Source organism: Cyclopterus lumpus, chromosome 14 (assembly GCF_009769545.1).
Source record: "Cyclopterus lumpus isolate fCycLum1 chromosome 14, fCycLum1.pri, whole genome shotgun sequence".
NCBI lineage: Eukaryota > Metazoa > Chordata > Actinopteri > Perciformes > Cyclopteridae > Cyclopterus > Cyclopterus lumpus.
The window spans coordinates 19,771,873-19,785,411 of NC_046979.1; the positions used below are offsets into that span (position 1 = coordinate 19,771,873).

Sequence of the window (13,539 nt, forward strand, 5' to 3'; positions counted from 1 at the left end):
TACAATGATCTCAGACATATAATAAACCTGGTTATTATTATTTTTTAAAGCCCACCAAAAAGTTTATGGAATATCTCTCTCGCTCTGCACTGTCCCAAGCTCGCCGTGATCCCAAAAAAGTGCTATCTACCTTGAAGATAAATAGTTGCGCAATACAGCTATATTCCACAGGTTACACACTTTACATGTTGCACATCACTACATGTCCTGGACCAGAAGGCCGAAACGCAGCCACCAGCGGGATACAGGCTCACATTGTACTGTACGCTGTGTGTTTATCTGGCAGCCGGGGCACGGTCAGCTGTGCAGCCGCCTTTATTGTTTATCTCGATCACACAGTCACACAGAGGCCTCCTTTTGACTAGCAGGCTGCCAACATTCAACTATTCTCAAACCCTAGTAAAGTTCATGCCAATACATGGTTTATATGCCCAACTACCATCTAAATAAGCAGACACCATCATATGATGTCATGCTGCCTCCACAGATCAGACCACATTTGCATTTATGAACACATCATATTATGGCAAAGCTGGAATCAAAGGGTGCCAAGACCGATGTCATCTGGAAACCGATTGAGACACGTCCCAGAGGAACAGGTGTTGACACAGTAGCAACACACTGGTTACTGTGTGGCGATATTTCAGCTTCACAGATGCCCCCCCCCCCTTTAACCTCACCACACACAGAGATTATGTTCTCAGACTTCACCTTCAGGAGTCTGTTTTTCTCTCCTAATGTGACCATGATGAGACAAAACATTTTTAGTCATTGTTAAAGAAAATGTTACAATGTAATAATTGGCCATGCGTGGTTATTTCTCCGTCAAATCATTTTCCTAATCTAAGTAATGAACTGGGGAAATGTTCATGGTGACATATAATTAGTTAAAATGTTGACCTATTAACCTGTAAGGACCCTATCTTCCTCTCTCATGCTTATCATTGAATTACTTTCCGACATATCAATGCTGCATTCACCCTTTGCTTATTAACCATAAGTCTTATAGTTGAGTGCGGCCACATCCATCTTTACACGCTGACGCTGCATCCACATGTTGCAGCTTGCCTCAGATCTTGCTCAGCGAGTTCTGTGAGGTTAAAATAAGGGGAGAGGAAGAAAAAAAAAAGAAAAAGGAGTGGGGAGGAAAAACAGCCCAAAGCAGCGTGTCGGAGCTCTTTTCTCTCAGCAACCAGTCACAGAGTGGAGAACAGATGTTGTTCCCATTGGCTGCTGCTTCGGTTTCCAGGTCATCTGAAATCAAAAGAAAGCAGTGTGTGTGTGTGTGTGTGTGTGTGTGTGTGTGTGGTGGAAACGAAAGGCTAAATTAAAGTGGTTATTTCTGAAAGATATACTTTGATTTGTGTTCCCTTTATAGAGATTACAGCCCCTGACCCGCCTTTTCAGTGCGGAGGGCCTCATGAGGGCTTTGCTGTTGGTCCATCAGAGATCATAATCAAACAAAGGAGCGACGAGACGCCTCTTGTGAAAGAGAAGGAAGTCTTGCAATCTTGGAGACACTCTCAGCAGTCCAGACGACTGGGCCACGCGACAATTATTTAGAAACTGTGAATTATAGCTGCAATATGGTACATTATTGCATCTTTTGATGAAGCATCTAATGATGTGTGTAGATAGAGGTAGCATTTTAAATACCACTCTAAAGGTCATTTAGTTCATTACATTGCCACTGCTGAAGTCATTTTGATTAATCAGACTTATTCATCTCATTACTGCTCAGTCCTTCTACGATTGTGAGGACAGTGATGGAAGAAGTATTGCAATCCTGAAGAACCTTTAATTTAACCCACTTTACTTTAATAAGGACAGTTTTAATAAACAATTTATTACAGGTATTTTACACTGATAATGTGTTTGTCTTAAAAGTAACCGTAACTATCAAAATAAATGTTGAATGAATTGTTGTTGGTTTGCGACAACAAACTTAAAGAGACAGGCGCTAAAATGGAGTGTTTCAGACAGAAGATAAATACAGGAATATTCAGACATACAGTAGGAGAAAAATAATATGTTTTTTGAACATTAAAGTATATAAACATCGTATTTTAGAATACCAAAGTACATGTATGAACCATGAAAATTAGCATGACTCTCCTTAGCATAATGGAGACCGAACAGACCGGTTTCCTTCCCCCTGGCCCTGTGACTAATGTGAAGGTAGGGGGACGGACCTCATCCATCATTCATCAACGTGTGATGAGCAGATTGAACTCTGAACTGACCGTAACAACAAAGAAATGACTAATGTATGGAGACAGTTAAACCCTGAAGATATATATTCGGCAAACAAATTGTGTTAAAATATCTAATGGTAATAACTGTAGCCCCGCCTTCAACGTGTTGGTCATTAGAAATGATCTTCCTGCTAAATTGCATTACTGTATATTCTTGTTGGGAGTTGTTATTTTTATCTCAAATTATTTGACTCCGAGGCCAAAATAGATTTAGATGTTTTAAATCTATAAATTATGGAATACACATTTCATGTTTGTACAGTCATTACATTTAAAAAAAAATTAAATTAAAGTAAACAATAATCTATCAGAAAATAAATGCCCATTTGTATGGTGTTTTAAATGACATTGTCCCTGGTTAGTTGTCAATAGAAGAGAGAACTGTAAAATGAAAAAGATAACATCTACTGTAAGTTACTGTATGACACAAACCCACCAGTCTATTAAACGTGACAGCAGGCTTGACAGGCAATAGGAGCTGAGATTAGGCAACAGCAGAACTATTGTCCTCCCCATAGCTGGAGCTGAGACAGATCACCAGGCAACCGGCAGGATAGACTGCTGTGTACACACAACGGGGGCCTCAGGTTACACACACTTCACCAGTTATCTTCCAGGCTCTCCGGCGAACACCGGCTATAAAAATGGGACAATTGAGAGCGAACGCTCCGTTTCTCAGATTACGAAAAGCCGAGCCCTTAAGGGATGGCATGTTGGTTTTACAGAGTGATGAAAAGGACAAGTGGTCTAAGGAATTAGCCAACAGGCTGGAGTTCCAGGTTGAACATCAGCACCCCTCTTCACTCATCCATCATCTCACAGCCTGTGATCCCCCTCGGGGGCAGTTCCCATGGTCTGTGCCAACCTGAGCGTGCTCTGTGGGGTCTGGAGCAGAGGCATTAAAATAATAATACTACAGGTAGGGCTGCAGATGCAGACATGCCAACCCTGCCTTACACACACATGCAGGTGGAGCGGTGGCGAGACTGACTGACTCCGAAACAAGACGCGTTCTCTGACAAGCCTGCAGAGACATGAAGAGTTGGAAGTTTTCAAGAAAATGAAAACAAAATGTGGAGGACCAAGATTTTTTCATTCTCAGCCTTTTAAAGTGCTTTGCGTCTATCAACAGGTCCGTGCTCGTTCGTTTTCAAAGACCAATTTGGATTGAATTAAAACCAAAATCCATGTGTTTGTTTTGACACAATGTACATTGGCTTCAACAAAACAAAGTCCTAATAGTGCGTGAATAAGCTTTTGCCCATGTTTCTGCATCTTTAATACAGAATTCATCTTTAATACAGGATTCATCCAGTAAAATTCAACCACTTTTCAGTCACTTTCAAGGTGCCTAAACCAGACATTTCCAGACTCTTCCAGAATCACATCTATATTGTTACTATCAATGCAACTACGAGAAATAAAGTTCACAGAATTTCTTTACACCCAAAACAATATTGACACTTTGTGTATTTTACCAGCTGTTCATATTATTACTTTGATTACATGTTTTTCAATGTGATTATGTAATGATTGCTAATCTCCAGAGTACGCGATCAACAGAATGAAGAGTGAACACAAGAAAATAACCTTCATTCTTTTGCATGGTTATAATGTTATGAAACTGACAGCATAATGTATGTCTTGAAAACAGAACGCGTGTGTGCAGAAACAGAATGTGCGGGACAATTTTTCAGGTTATTAAATGTGAAAGAAAGCGACGAGGTCAAACAAAATAAAAGGTTTTAAATGTTTTAATGGATGATGCAGCACTGATATGTAACAGGTTCAGAACACTGAACTTCAACATTGTTTTTTCTTTTTGTTAAATCAATGGCTCTGATGATCTACAGCATTCCTCTAAGTCTGTGCTCTCTTAAATATGACTGACAGGCATACCAGCTGCAGTGCGCTACAGTGAAACGTCCCCATTAGGCCACAGGTTACCTGATCATAATTATGATGCTGCTGCTTGTTAAGTAAAAAAAGAAAAAGAAAATTGTGCTTGTTAAGTAAAAAAGTAAAAATTTGAACACAACAGAGTATTTATACTTTCTATTCACAGTGTACATATATACATTAAAGCTTTTTTGACCGTTATGAAATACCTACAGTGCTGAAAGAGCATTTAAGTCCAAAGAAACTCTCTTAAGTTTGATACGACCCCTCGAGCCCAACACTGAGGCACCAGCGGGGTATAAAAGAAAGACAGGGAGGGTCGTTCTATACAGCCTGGGCAGTGTCTTTGCTCTCGTTAGCAGGGTGCTGAGGCGCATTGTGAGCTGGTGGATTGTGGGCAGTCTTTGTGCTCCGTCAGTTTGAGAATGACCACTTTCCTCTGGAGCGGCTGAGCCTCCGGCGGCGCAGACCGTTCGGCCGCCGGCTGCACCGAGCCCTCGGTGACTAAGTCCCGGCACTCCTGCGGCAGCAGCATCGTGACGATGTTTGAGTATCCGCCTCGCAGTGCCAGGTGGAGTGGGCTGAGTCCCTGCTCGTCCAACAGAGCGCCGCCACCTGGACAGTGAAGGAGCAGCTCTCTCAGGACTTCACAGTGACCGTTCTCCGCTGCCAGGTGGCAGGGGGTGCGCAGGGCCTGGTCGGACCTGTAGGGGTCCGCACCTTCTTCTATCAACATCTTGACAGTGGCCAGGTGGCCTCGCTGGGAGGCCAGGTGCAGAGGGGTGAGTCCGTTGGCATTCTGGCCGTGAATATCCGCTTGGTGTTTGATCAAGAGGCGAGAGGTGCTGGTGTGGCCCGTCTCTGCCGCCACGTGCAGGGGTGCGCTTAGACCAGCAGACGTCATGTGAACATCCGCCCCGAGTTCGATGAGGATACGCGCCACTCGGTACTGCCCCCTCTGGGAAGCCAGATGCAGCGGCGCACGGCCGTCTGTCGTCTGCCCGTCGACGTCGCAGCCGGCCTGCTTCACCAGCAGCTTGACGATGCCCAGGTGCCCTTGCCAGGCGGCCAAGTGGAGCGCCGTCCATTCGTCCTTCCCCTTGACGTGAACATCAGCACCGCGGCTCAGCAGCACCCGGATTACGTTCTCCTGGCCGTGCTGGCACGCGACGTGAGCAGGTGTGCGTCCCTGGCCATCGGTCTCGTTGATGGCCGCCCCCCGGTCCAGCAGCAGGCGCGTGATGGCCTCGTCCCCGTTCTGGGCCGCCCAGTGCAAAGCCGTGTACTGGTCCTCGTCCTTGGCATTGACGTTGGTGCAGCGTCGCCCAAGCAGAAGCTCTGCCAGGGGCTTAAGGTGCCTCTCTGTGGCCAGGTGCAAGGGGGTGGAGCCACGGGCGTTTGCTAGGTTGGGGTTGGCATTGTTCAGGAGGAGGAACTTGACAGCCTCCTCATTGGCCAAGGCGACGGCGTGGTGGAGGAGACTGCCTCCCCCGTCGAGGAGAAGATCGACATCCTGAGGCTGGAGGATCTTCATCAGTTTGGCCGTGTCTTTGGTCCTGATGGCCTCGCACAGCTTCCGCCTCTGGACCTCGGCAGAATCTGGATGTGTTCGAGGCAAAAAAAGTCATGATCGTATACTGTTGTTAGGTTTACATGAATAATAGTTCCTCTTGTAGGTCTTTAATCGGCTCTTACCACATGTGTTTTCTTTCTCAAAAGACAGCGTGATAGAGTCTTGGGAGGAGAAGGCGGAATCAGCAGAGGAGATGCCGGACAGCCTCTTGCAAGTGTTCTCCTTGCTGTGGCAACTATCCTCCTTCACGCGATCAAAGCTCCTCGAGATCCCAGAATCCACCTGGTTCAACAGCTCCGACAGGCTGTAGTCTTTTTCCGGCAACATGGCTGACTGTGGACGCACCAGCTTGTTCTCTTTAACCTGCAGAGCAAAAAGCCAGATCAGCACATTTGGTCAAGCCGGTGTTTTGACACGGCAGCGTTACATCTACACTCAGGTATGTGGCGGCGGCTCTTTTAAGACTACTATCGAATGTTGGCCGTGTGATTATTTCCATCCACTTGAACAGGAAGTTCAAAACAGCTCATCTTGTGTCCCATCAGACAATAACAACTGTCGTCTGTCAACAATCAGGAACGCCACGGAAATGACCGAGCGCCGTTCACGCCAAACAATCCCATCAGTCAACATTCCTCGCTTGTGATGCAACTTTTGTTCCGGCTCAAACATTTGCACAACAGATGACTGGAAGAATCATAATCATGTCATAATCATGTCTAGAGCAACTTAGCGATAAGCCTCCCGATGTCTGGGTGTGTAGTTACACATTAACGGAAAATGTCAAGCAAAGCAACGAAGCATTTGACAAAGATTTGACAAAAAAGCACAGACTAGGTCCTCCAGAGAAGACCACATCGTTGGGAGCCGTTCCCTTGGGGCCGTGGTGTCGTACCTGGTCACTAGTCAGAGCGTTAGGCGACCTGGGCTCCGACTCCGACGTCGACGTAGATAAGGTCGTCTTGGGCTCCTCTTGAGGTTTAGAGCAGAGCTCCTCGGCTTCAGATGTGATTTCTGCAAGGACAAGAGCTCTAGGTCACGTTTGAGTACAAGCAGGGAGGTAGCACCAAAACAGGAAAAGCAGGAGGCTTTTTAGGAGGTTTAACAGTGTTTAATTAAAGGGTCAGCATGACTTGGGTTTCATAGTGGCTTGTTTGTATGATCGAAGAAAATTTACCTTGGAAGCTGGGTCTGGCATCGGGGTTTGTGGTCCAGCAGCGCTGCATGAGGCTCAGGAACCCTGTACAGGCTGAGGGCCGACAGCGGGACACAGCAGCCAGGTCGGGACGCACCCCCTTCACCACCCTCACCATGATCTGAAGGATATTATTCTCACCTAGGGGAAAAAAAACAATCAGACACCTCAGTTTCATCCCTAATACACTTAGACTAAAACCTACATCAATAAAACACAATATGTAGAGGCTTTGTATATTGTCTGATGAGGACATACGGTTTGAAGACTAACACAATATAATATGACTCGTTAATCTTAAGTGCTGGTGGGAGCCAGTGCCTGTATAGATATGCACAGCGTTCCCATGTTCTCAGATAAGAGTGTGTGTGTGTGTGTGTGTGTGTGCGTGCTGTTGTCTCCCATGGGAGCAAAAGGGAAAAGCTCTCAAGAGTTCCCAGTCATGGCCTCCTTCTTTCTCACTGTGGGATTAGCCAAGTCAGTGGTTCAGAACAAACAGGTAGAGGCCTTAATCACAGGTGCTTCGCCTCCTATTGTGGCCATAATACCAGTCGCAGGTGGAGGAGGAAGAAGGGAAGGGACGGTAACCAGGCCATTTCTCACGTTTTAATTAGTCTAGGCAAACATAGGTGGTGCCAGTGCCAACTTGGAAACCCTCATTCGAACACTGCTCTTATAAAAGCAGCCAAATTCCTTGGAATGAACTGCTACCTGATACGCCTGGGAGAAAATACACTCTACTTGCTAGCCAAGCACCTCCTGCCTGCACTGGAATGCACTGAGTAAACACATACAGTACAGCACCTGTACACACAAACACACACACACACACACACACACACACACACACACACACACACACACACACACACACACACACACACACACACACACACACACACACACACACACACACACACACACACACACACACACACACACACACACACACACACACACACACAAAGTAGAAAGTATAAGACACCATATCATAACTCTGACTTGAGTGAGATAAGGGTTATGGTTGAGAATATTTGTTTTCACAAGATTATTTACATAATGATGGAGCAAATGTAGAATACATCAGCTACTAAGTAAAATAAATGAGTCAGAAAGATTAATCTACTGTTTTGAGTAAAATATCTACACCTGCATCATCCTCACTTGTAAGCTTTGCGCTAATTAGCGAATGTTAGCATGCTAACACACTAAACCTCCATGGTGACCATGGTAAATATGATACCTGCTAAGTATGACCACGTTAGCATTCTCATTGTGAGCATGTTTAGCTTACATAGGACATACCATGAAAAGGGGCTTAAAGAGACAAACCCGCGAGTGAATACAGTTATAGTCAGACAGACAGTATGAGAAAAAATATGTATTTCTGAACATTAGAGCATCTAAATGTGTTTGAGTAGAAAGTGGGTGTGATATGTCCCCTTTAAAGCACCCCTGTGCCCCAGTTCAACTCCATAGCAGCTGTATAGTAGTCTAGAATAGAAGTCTCACCTTGGTAGGGTTTCTTCTGAGTGAGAATCCCCCAAATGACAATGGAGAAACTGGAAAGGAAATTGAGTGATGTCAGTACACATAAAGAAATCAAACATATTGCTGCAGAGAAATTGGCAGGTTTTCTATGTCAAGCTGAGCTTGTTGTTGAAATCGTCCCCCACAAAAACCAGCGCTGTCAGATTTTTAAAATAATTAAATCGTAATGTGATGATAAATGTTTATCTCCTTTCATGGAAACGTTGTTAACTTTTTTTAAAGAAATCAATCTTTAAAATAGTAAACATCGTTTGGCTACCAAATAAATCTCCCACGAAAAAAAACACATTCACAAAAAAAAGGTGGCATGCAAAGAGCTGACAAAACCAACCTGTATACGTCATGCTTGGTGTCCGACACTCTGTCCTTCTCAATGATGCTCTCGGGAGGCAGGTAGGCAATGGTGCCGCAGAAGCCGTCTCTGCTGATGTCATCAGCCCGTGACAGGCCGTTCCACCGGGCAAGGCCAAAATCAGATATCTGAGATAGGGCGAGATCAGATAAGACCCTCAAACAGAGCTTTTTCTCATGGAGCACCGTGGCATTGATGACTAACTTCGCCCTCTGAGTGTGACAGGATGCTAAGCTCCCATTATGTGCACTCAGTGGCATGATGAGGGCAACACAGCCGTGTCTCAGCCTGCCAGAGAGGAGAGGCCCTTGACATTTGTGCGGAGGAGCGCACGCCCACGCACGTTCATGCACGTTCATGCACACTAACATTCACAGGGAGGGGGGGTTAATAGGAGCGGAGTTAATCCTGTCGGGACAGGCTCGGATGAGGTGTTTACATCCACGTATAAAACTCCAGAAGCGCTGGTTCCCACCCATCACTCACAGCACACAGGGCTGATTAGAGGTTGGACAGAAGGCTGAGGGAGACACCTGTCTGCCCAAAGCGTGTGGCGAGCCGTCATTCAAAAGAGGATGAAAAGGAATAGCAAACCACCTCGAGGCTGAAATTCCCTCAATAACCCCATGACTCTTACTTTCAACCAGCTTTGAAAAAAAATCATTACACTTCATAGGACCCTGTTATAAATATATATATATATATATATATATATATATATATATATATATATATATATATATATGATATTAATGAGATGGTTGAGGACAATCTCTCACAATCATTAATTATTTTACATATTGCAGATGTTCTGATGTGGTGTTTTCTTTTAGGACATTTAAAAAATAAATAGACACGTGCACAGTTGTTGTTTCCACTCATTACAGGCTGACAGAAAACGCCACTAATGACTAATGACGCCACTTTGGAACAAACTCCCTACCTTGACGTGATAGTGAGCGTCCAGCAGGATGTTGGCCGGCTTCAGGTCCAGGTGGAGCAGCGGCGGGCTCATGCAGTGCAGGAAGTTCATTCCCACCGCGGTCTCGTGGATGATGCGGAAGCGCAGCTCCCAGGGCAGCGGCTCGGTGGCCAGCAGGGTCTCCAGGGAGCCGGTCTCCATGTACTCCATGACGAGGCCCTGGGGGTCGTCGCAGATCCCGTACACAGGCAGGATGTATCGGAACTTTGCGGCCTCCATCTTCTTGGCTTCTTCCAGCAGCTCCAAGCGTTCCCTGTGATTTAGAAGATAATGCAAATGAATGCTACAATTAATTGTGTCTACTCTGTGAGTCAGGCTCTTGTGCCGGTAACTACGCAATTTCCAGCTGAAATTAGATGAAACATTGTCTTTTAATCTGGTTTGGAACCAAACCTTCCACACCCATTGGCCTCACAGGTATTCATCAAATCTACCTTAACATTAACCTAATGATTCTGAGGTCATGCTTTGCTCATTGAGCAGGAACCATTTTTCATAACTGTACCCAAATTCGAGCACGTTAGGTGGAACCATTACCGAGTTCCCAGCGATGTAAAATGTCCACCAGCGTTTACCTCAGCGGTGACCTCTGCAGACGTCTAGAACTCACCACAGGTCAGATCAGAGTATGTGGATTGAGCTCCTGACTGTCTGGAGGCCATTACCAGCCTGGAATGCACCAGGAGGCTTAAACAGAGCTCTTGTTCTCTGTTGCACAACCTTTGCACAGCTCTCTCTTTATCAGTCCAGCGGCCCTTGCTGACATGCCTCAAACACAACGTGTGCAGGTCATCCATGACCTCAGCGCACATTTCTCCCTTTCCCCTTGAAAATGCAAACACTTAATGAGGACAGATGAGAAGGATAAATCACTAACGGCTGCATTGGTATGTGCTTCACAGGCAGAATTAGCTGGGAGCCGGTCTGGGGTATTCTGTTGTTGTTCTGCCATTCATGAAATGAAATTAGAAGGACAGAAGAGTCTATTATGTGCAAAGTGTATCAGCTTACTAATAGAGTCATGTTCTATTAGAACGGAGCCTGGCTATAAAATTGTCCTTCTGCACAAATGAAGGAGGCCCACGCCTCCAAAATCTGCCAGGCAGAAATAATCAAACAAAACACGGGAGGATGGGCAAGCACTTGTTTGCTAAATCCGTCATCTAATCCCAAGTGCTCCTTGAGCAGCTCCTCGAAAACCAAACAATGTCCCCGCTTTAACCGAGAGGCCCGGTAAGACCGGTTCCTCAGCTTTTTTTATTGTCTGTGCCACACAGCGACTGCCAACAGGCAGACAAAGGTGGCTTTGAGTCCCTGTTGCAGGATGCTGTTTGCGGGGCAATGGAGGCTGCAGTCAAATGGCTTTGTTTATGCACTTTGCAGATGATAGAGATGATAACATCTTGGTTCGGGATCAGCGGACGCTTTAAGTGGCACTACAGGTTCTGAGGGGACTGGAGCACGGAGAGTTATTGTGAGGGGGCATCTATCTGAAGAACACAGGTAAACCCAGCATGTCTACTCACAGCCCAGAATAATTCATTTCCATATTATATACACATATATATACACACATCATACATACATGTATGCATGCATGCATGTATGTATGTATGTATGTATGTATGTATGTATACACACACACATATACATATATATATATATATATATATATATATATCTATGTGTGTATGTGTGTGTGTGTATGTATATATATATATATATATATATATATATATATATATATATATATATATACACACACACACACACACATATGTATGTATGTATATATATATTTATGTGTGTGTATATGTATATCTATATCTATATATATATATATATATATATATATATATATATATATATATTTATGTGTGTGTGTGTGTGTGTATGTATATATATATACATACACACACACACACACACATCCATATACATATGGAGGTCTTTTTGAGGCCTCCACGCAGAGCGGAAATACAATAGTTATGCTAAATGTTAAAGAATTCCAGATGCCATCTCGAGCTGAGCCTGAGGGGAATAAAGACCACTTTGCTTCTCTTAATGAAATGCACATATGTTTAATACGCCACTCCCTGGGGCCCTTAGATAAACCCGTCGCTGTTGATTGGGGAAATCGACGGTGAACCTTTCATGTCGGGTATGGTTTGGATAAAGTAAACAGCTGAGGCTCTCAATGGGGGTGAATCAACATGTCAGTGGTCCCTGCAACACAACTTAACATTGCCTAGATATAAAAAAGCACTGCCTTCGGTTTGCTGCTGTGGCCCCTTTAATAGCTGCACTGTGTGCCCAGACTAGCAGGAGGTGAGTCACACATCGCCTGGTGTTCACCTCTCAAGAATGAATGACTTTTCACCAACAGAGTTGAAATGTAAGCTTCCGTCTGTCTGCTTTTTGGTCACAAACTGGTCCTCCAGAGACAAACTAACAGGTAGGAGCTGGGTAAAGACTCTCATCTGGTACTCGGAAGGACCAGAGAAGGAGTACACAAAAAAATGAAAGAAATAACTTATGTTATCCTACTTCATATCATTTTACATGAACATAAATGCATTGTTTTACAGGTAATCCATGTGAGTCAACAGCTGGGACTTACTTGTCACCCATATGAAGGCAGGGAGGGCACTTGATAGCCAGCCATGTTTTCCACTGTACGTGCCGGACTTTGTATACTTGTCCAAATCCACCTGAGCCTATTTTCTCCCAGCTGCCAAATTCAGGGGAGTGAAAGGTCCTCAACAGCCCCATATTCCCATGGGGAGAATCCGGTACGTCCATATCCACGTTGAGAAACCCACCAGCTGGATAAACTCCTCTTTTATATCCGTCTCCAAGGCACAACCTGGGCTTGTGAACAGACACACTGAACTGCCTGCTTGTGAGCTCTTCCTTGTTTTTCCCCTTGTCAAGCTCAGTGAGGCCCCTCCCCCTGTTCAGGTGAAGAGAGGGGCCGGGCCTGGTGCTGTGACACCACTTCCTGGTTTTGAAACACAGTGGAAGAGATGGAAAGCTTTCAGAAACAAGACAAGCAACAAGACCGCACGCTGCCACAGTGTCCTGAGACAGACAGTTCTCCAGATGCCCCGCAGCGCTCTCATGTGTCTGCCATGAAAGGGGGAATATAATCTTCACACAATGAACCAAGGAATGTGTCATTTCATAGAACACACCTTTGTCCCACTGGAGACCATTATCCAACTCAAAGACCCCAGGGGTAAGAGGTGGGTTATGTGATATTGAGCAGATGGTTTGCAAAATGTGTGGACTCATCTTCTCACGTTCTTTTTACCAGCCGGGTGTTGTTATGACATGAAGTTCAATGCAATTTTAGCTCAGGGTCAGAAAGAGGAGAGCAGCAGAGCTGCTGCGTCCTCTGGTGGGAGGTTGTAAATGATTTATTTGTTGACTGGCTTAAACCAGTCTTATCTCAGGCTGCGCTGCTTTATAAGCTGACATAAATGTGATAAAGGTCATAGAAGACATCAAACACGCAATTCATAGAGCCATCACAAGTCAAATTTAGGCCCTAAAACAGAAACTGTAACTCATACCTTATAGCACTCTTAAAAAACAAGCTATTCTGTGTTGTGGTTGGCTTTTCTAATGACCAGCAACTGAAAAACCCCACCTCTCTATTTACCTCCGCTCCAGCAGAATAACACATGAGCTCATCATGCCAGCCGGCTCCCCAGGTTTGAAGCAGGAAAC

General features: G+C 44.9%; 1 protein-coding gene across 1 annotated transcript; it reads right to left on the minus strand.

Annotated features, from left to right (window-relative positions):
- Positions 1-3,993: 3,993 nt before the first annotated feature.
- On the minus strand, positions 3,994-12,715 carry ripk4 (receptor-interacting serine-threonine kinase 4). Its single transcript, XM_034551111.1, has 8 exons — positions 12,428-12,715; positions 9,769-10,060; positions 8,805-8,953; positions 8,435-8,484; positions 6,905-7,063; positions 6,623-6,741; positions 5,850-6,090; positions 3,994-5,753 (listed from the first exon to the last, which is right to left on the minus strand). Exons 1-8 carry the CDS (start codon positions 12,607-12,609, stop codon positions 4,510-4,512), a joined length of 2,436 nt encoding a protein of 811 aa, XP_034407002.1. The 5' UTR covers positions 12,610-12,715; the 3' UTR covers positions 3,994-4,509.
- Between the last annotated feature and the right edge of the window lie 824 nt (positions 12,716-13,539).

What these genes read in the sequence shown, in the direction of transcription:
- ripk4 (XM_034551111.1), bottom strand. Translation starts at nt 12,609, where the DNA reads ATGGACGTACCGGATTCTCCCCATGGGAATATGGGGCTGTTGAGGACC. An exon ending in ACCAAGCATGACGTATACAG is followed by an intron (nt 8,485 to 8,804) that starts GTTGGTTTTGTC and finishes TTTCCTTTCCAG; the next exon opens with TTTCTCCATTGTCATTTGGG. An exon ending in TGAGAAAGAAAACACATGTG is followed by an intron (nt 5,754 to 5,849) that starts GTAAGAGCCGAT and finishes GAACACATCCAG; the next exon opens with ATTCTGCCGAGGTCCAGAGG.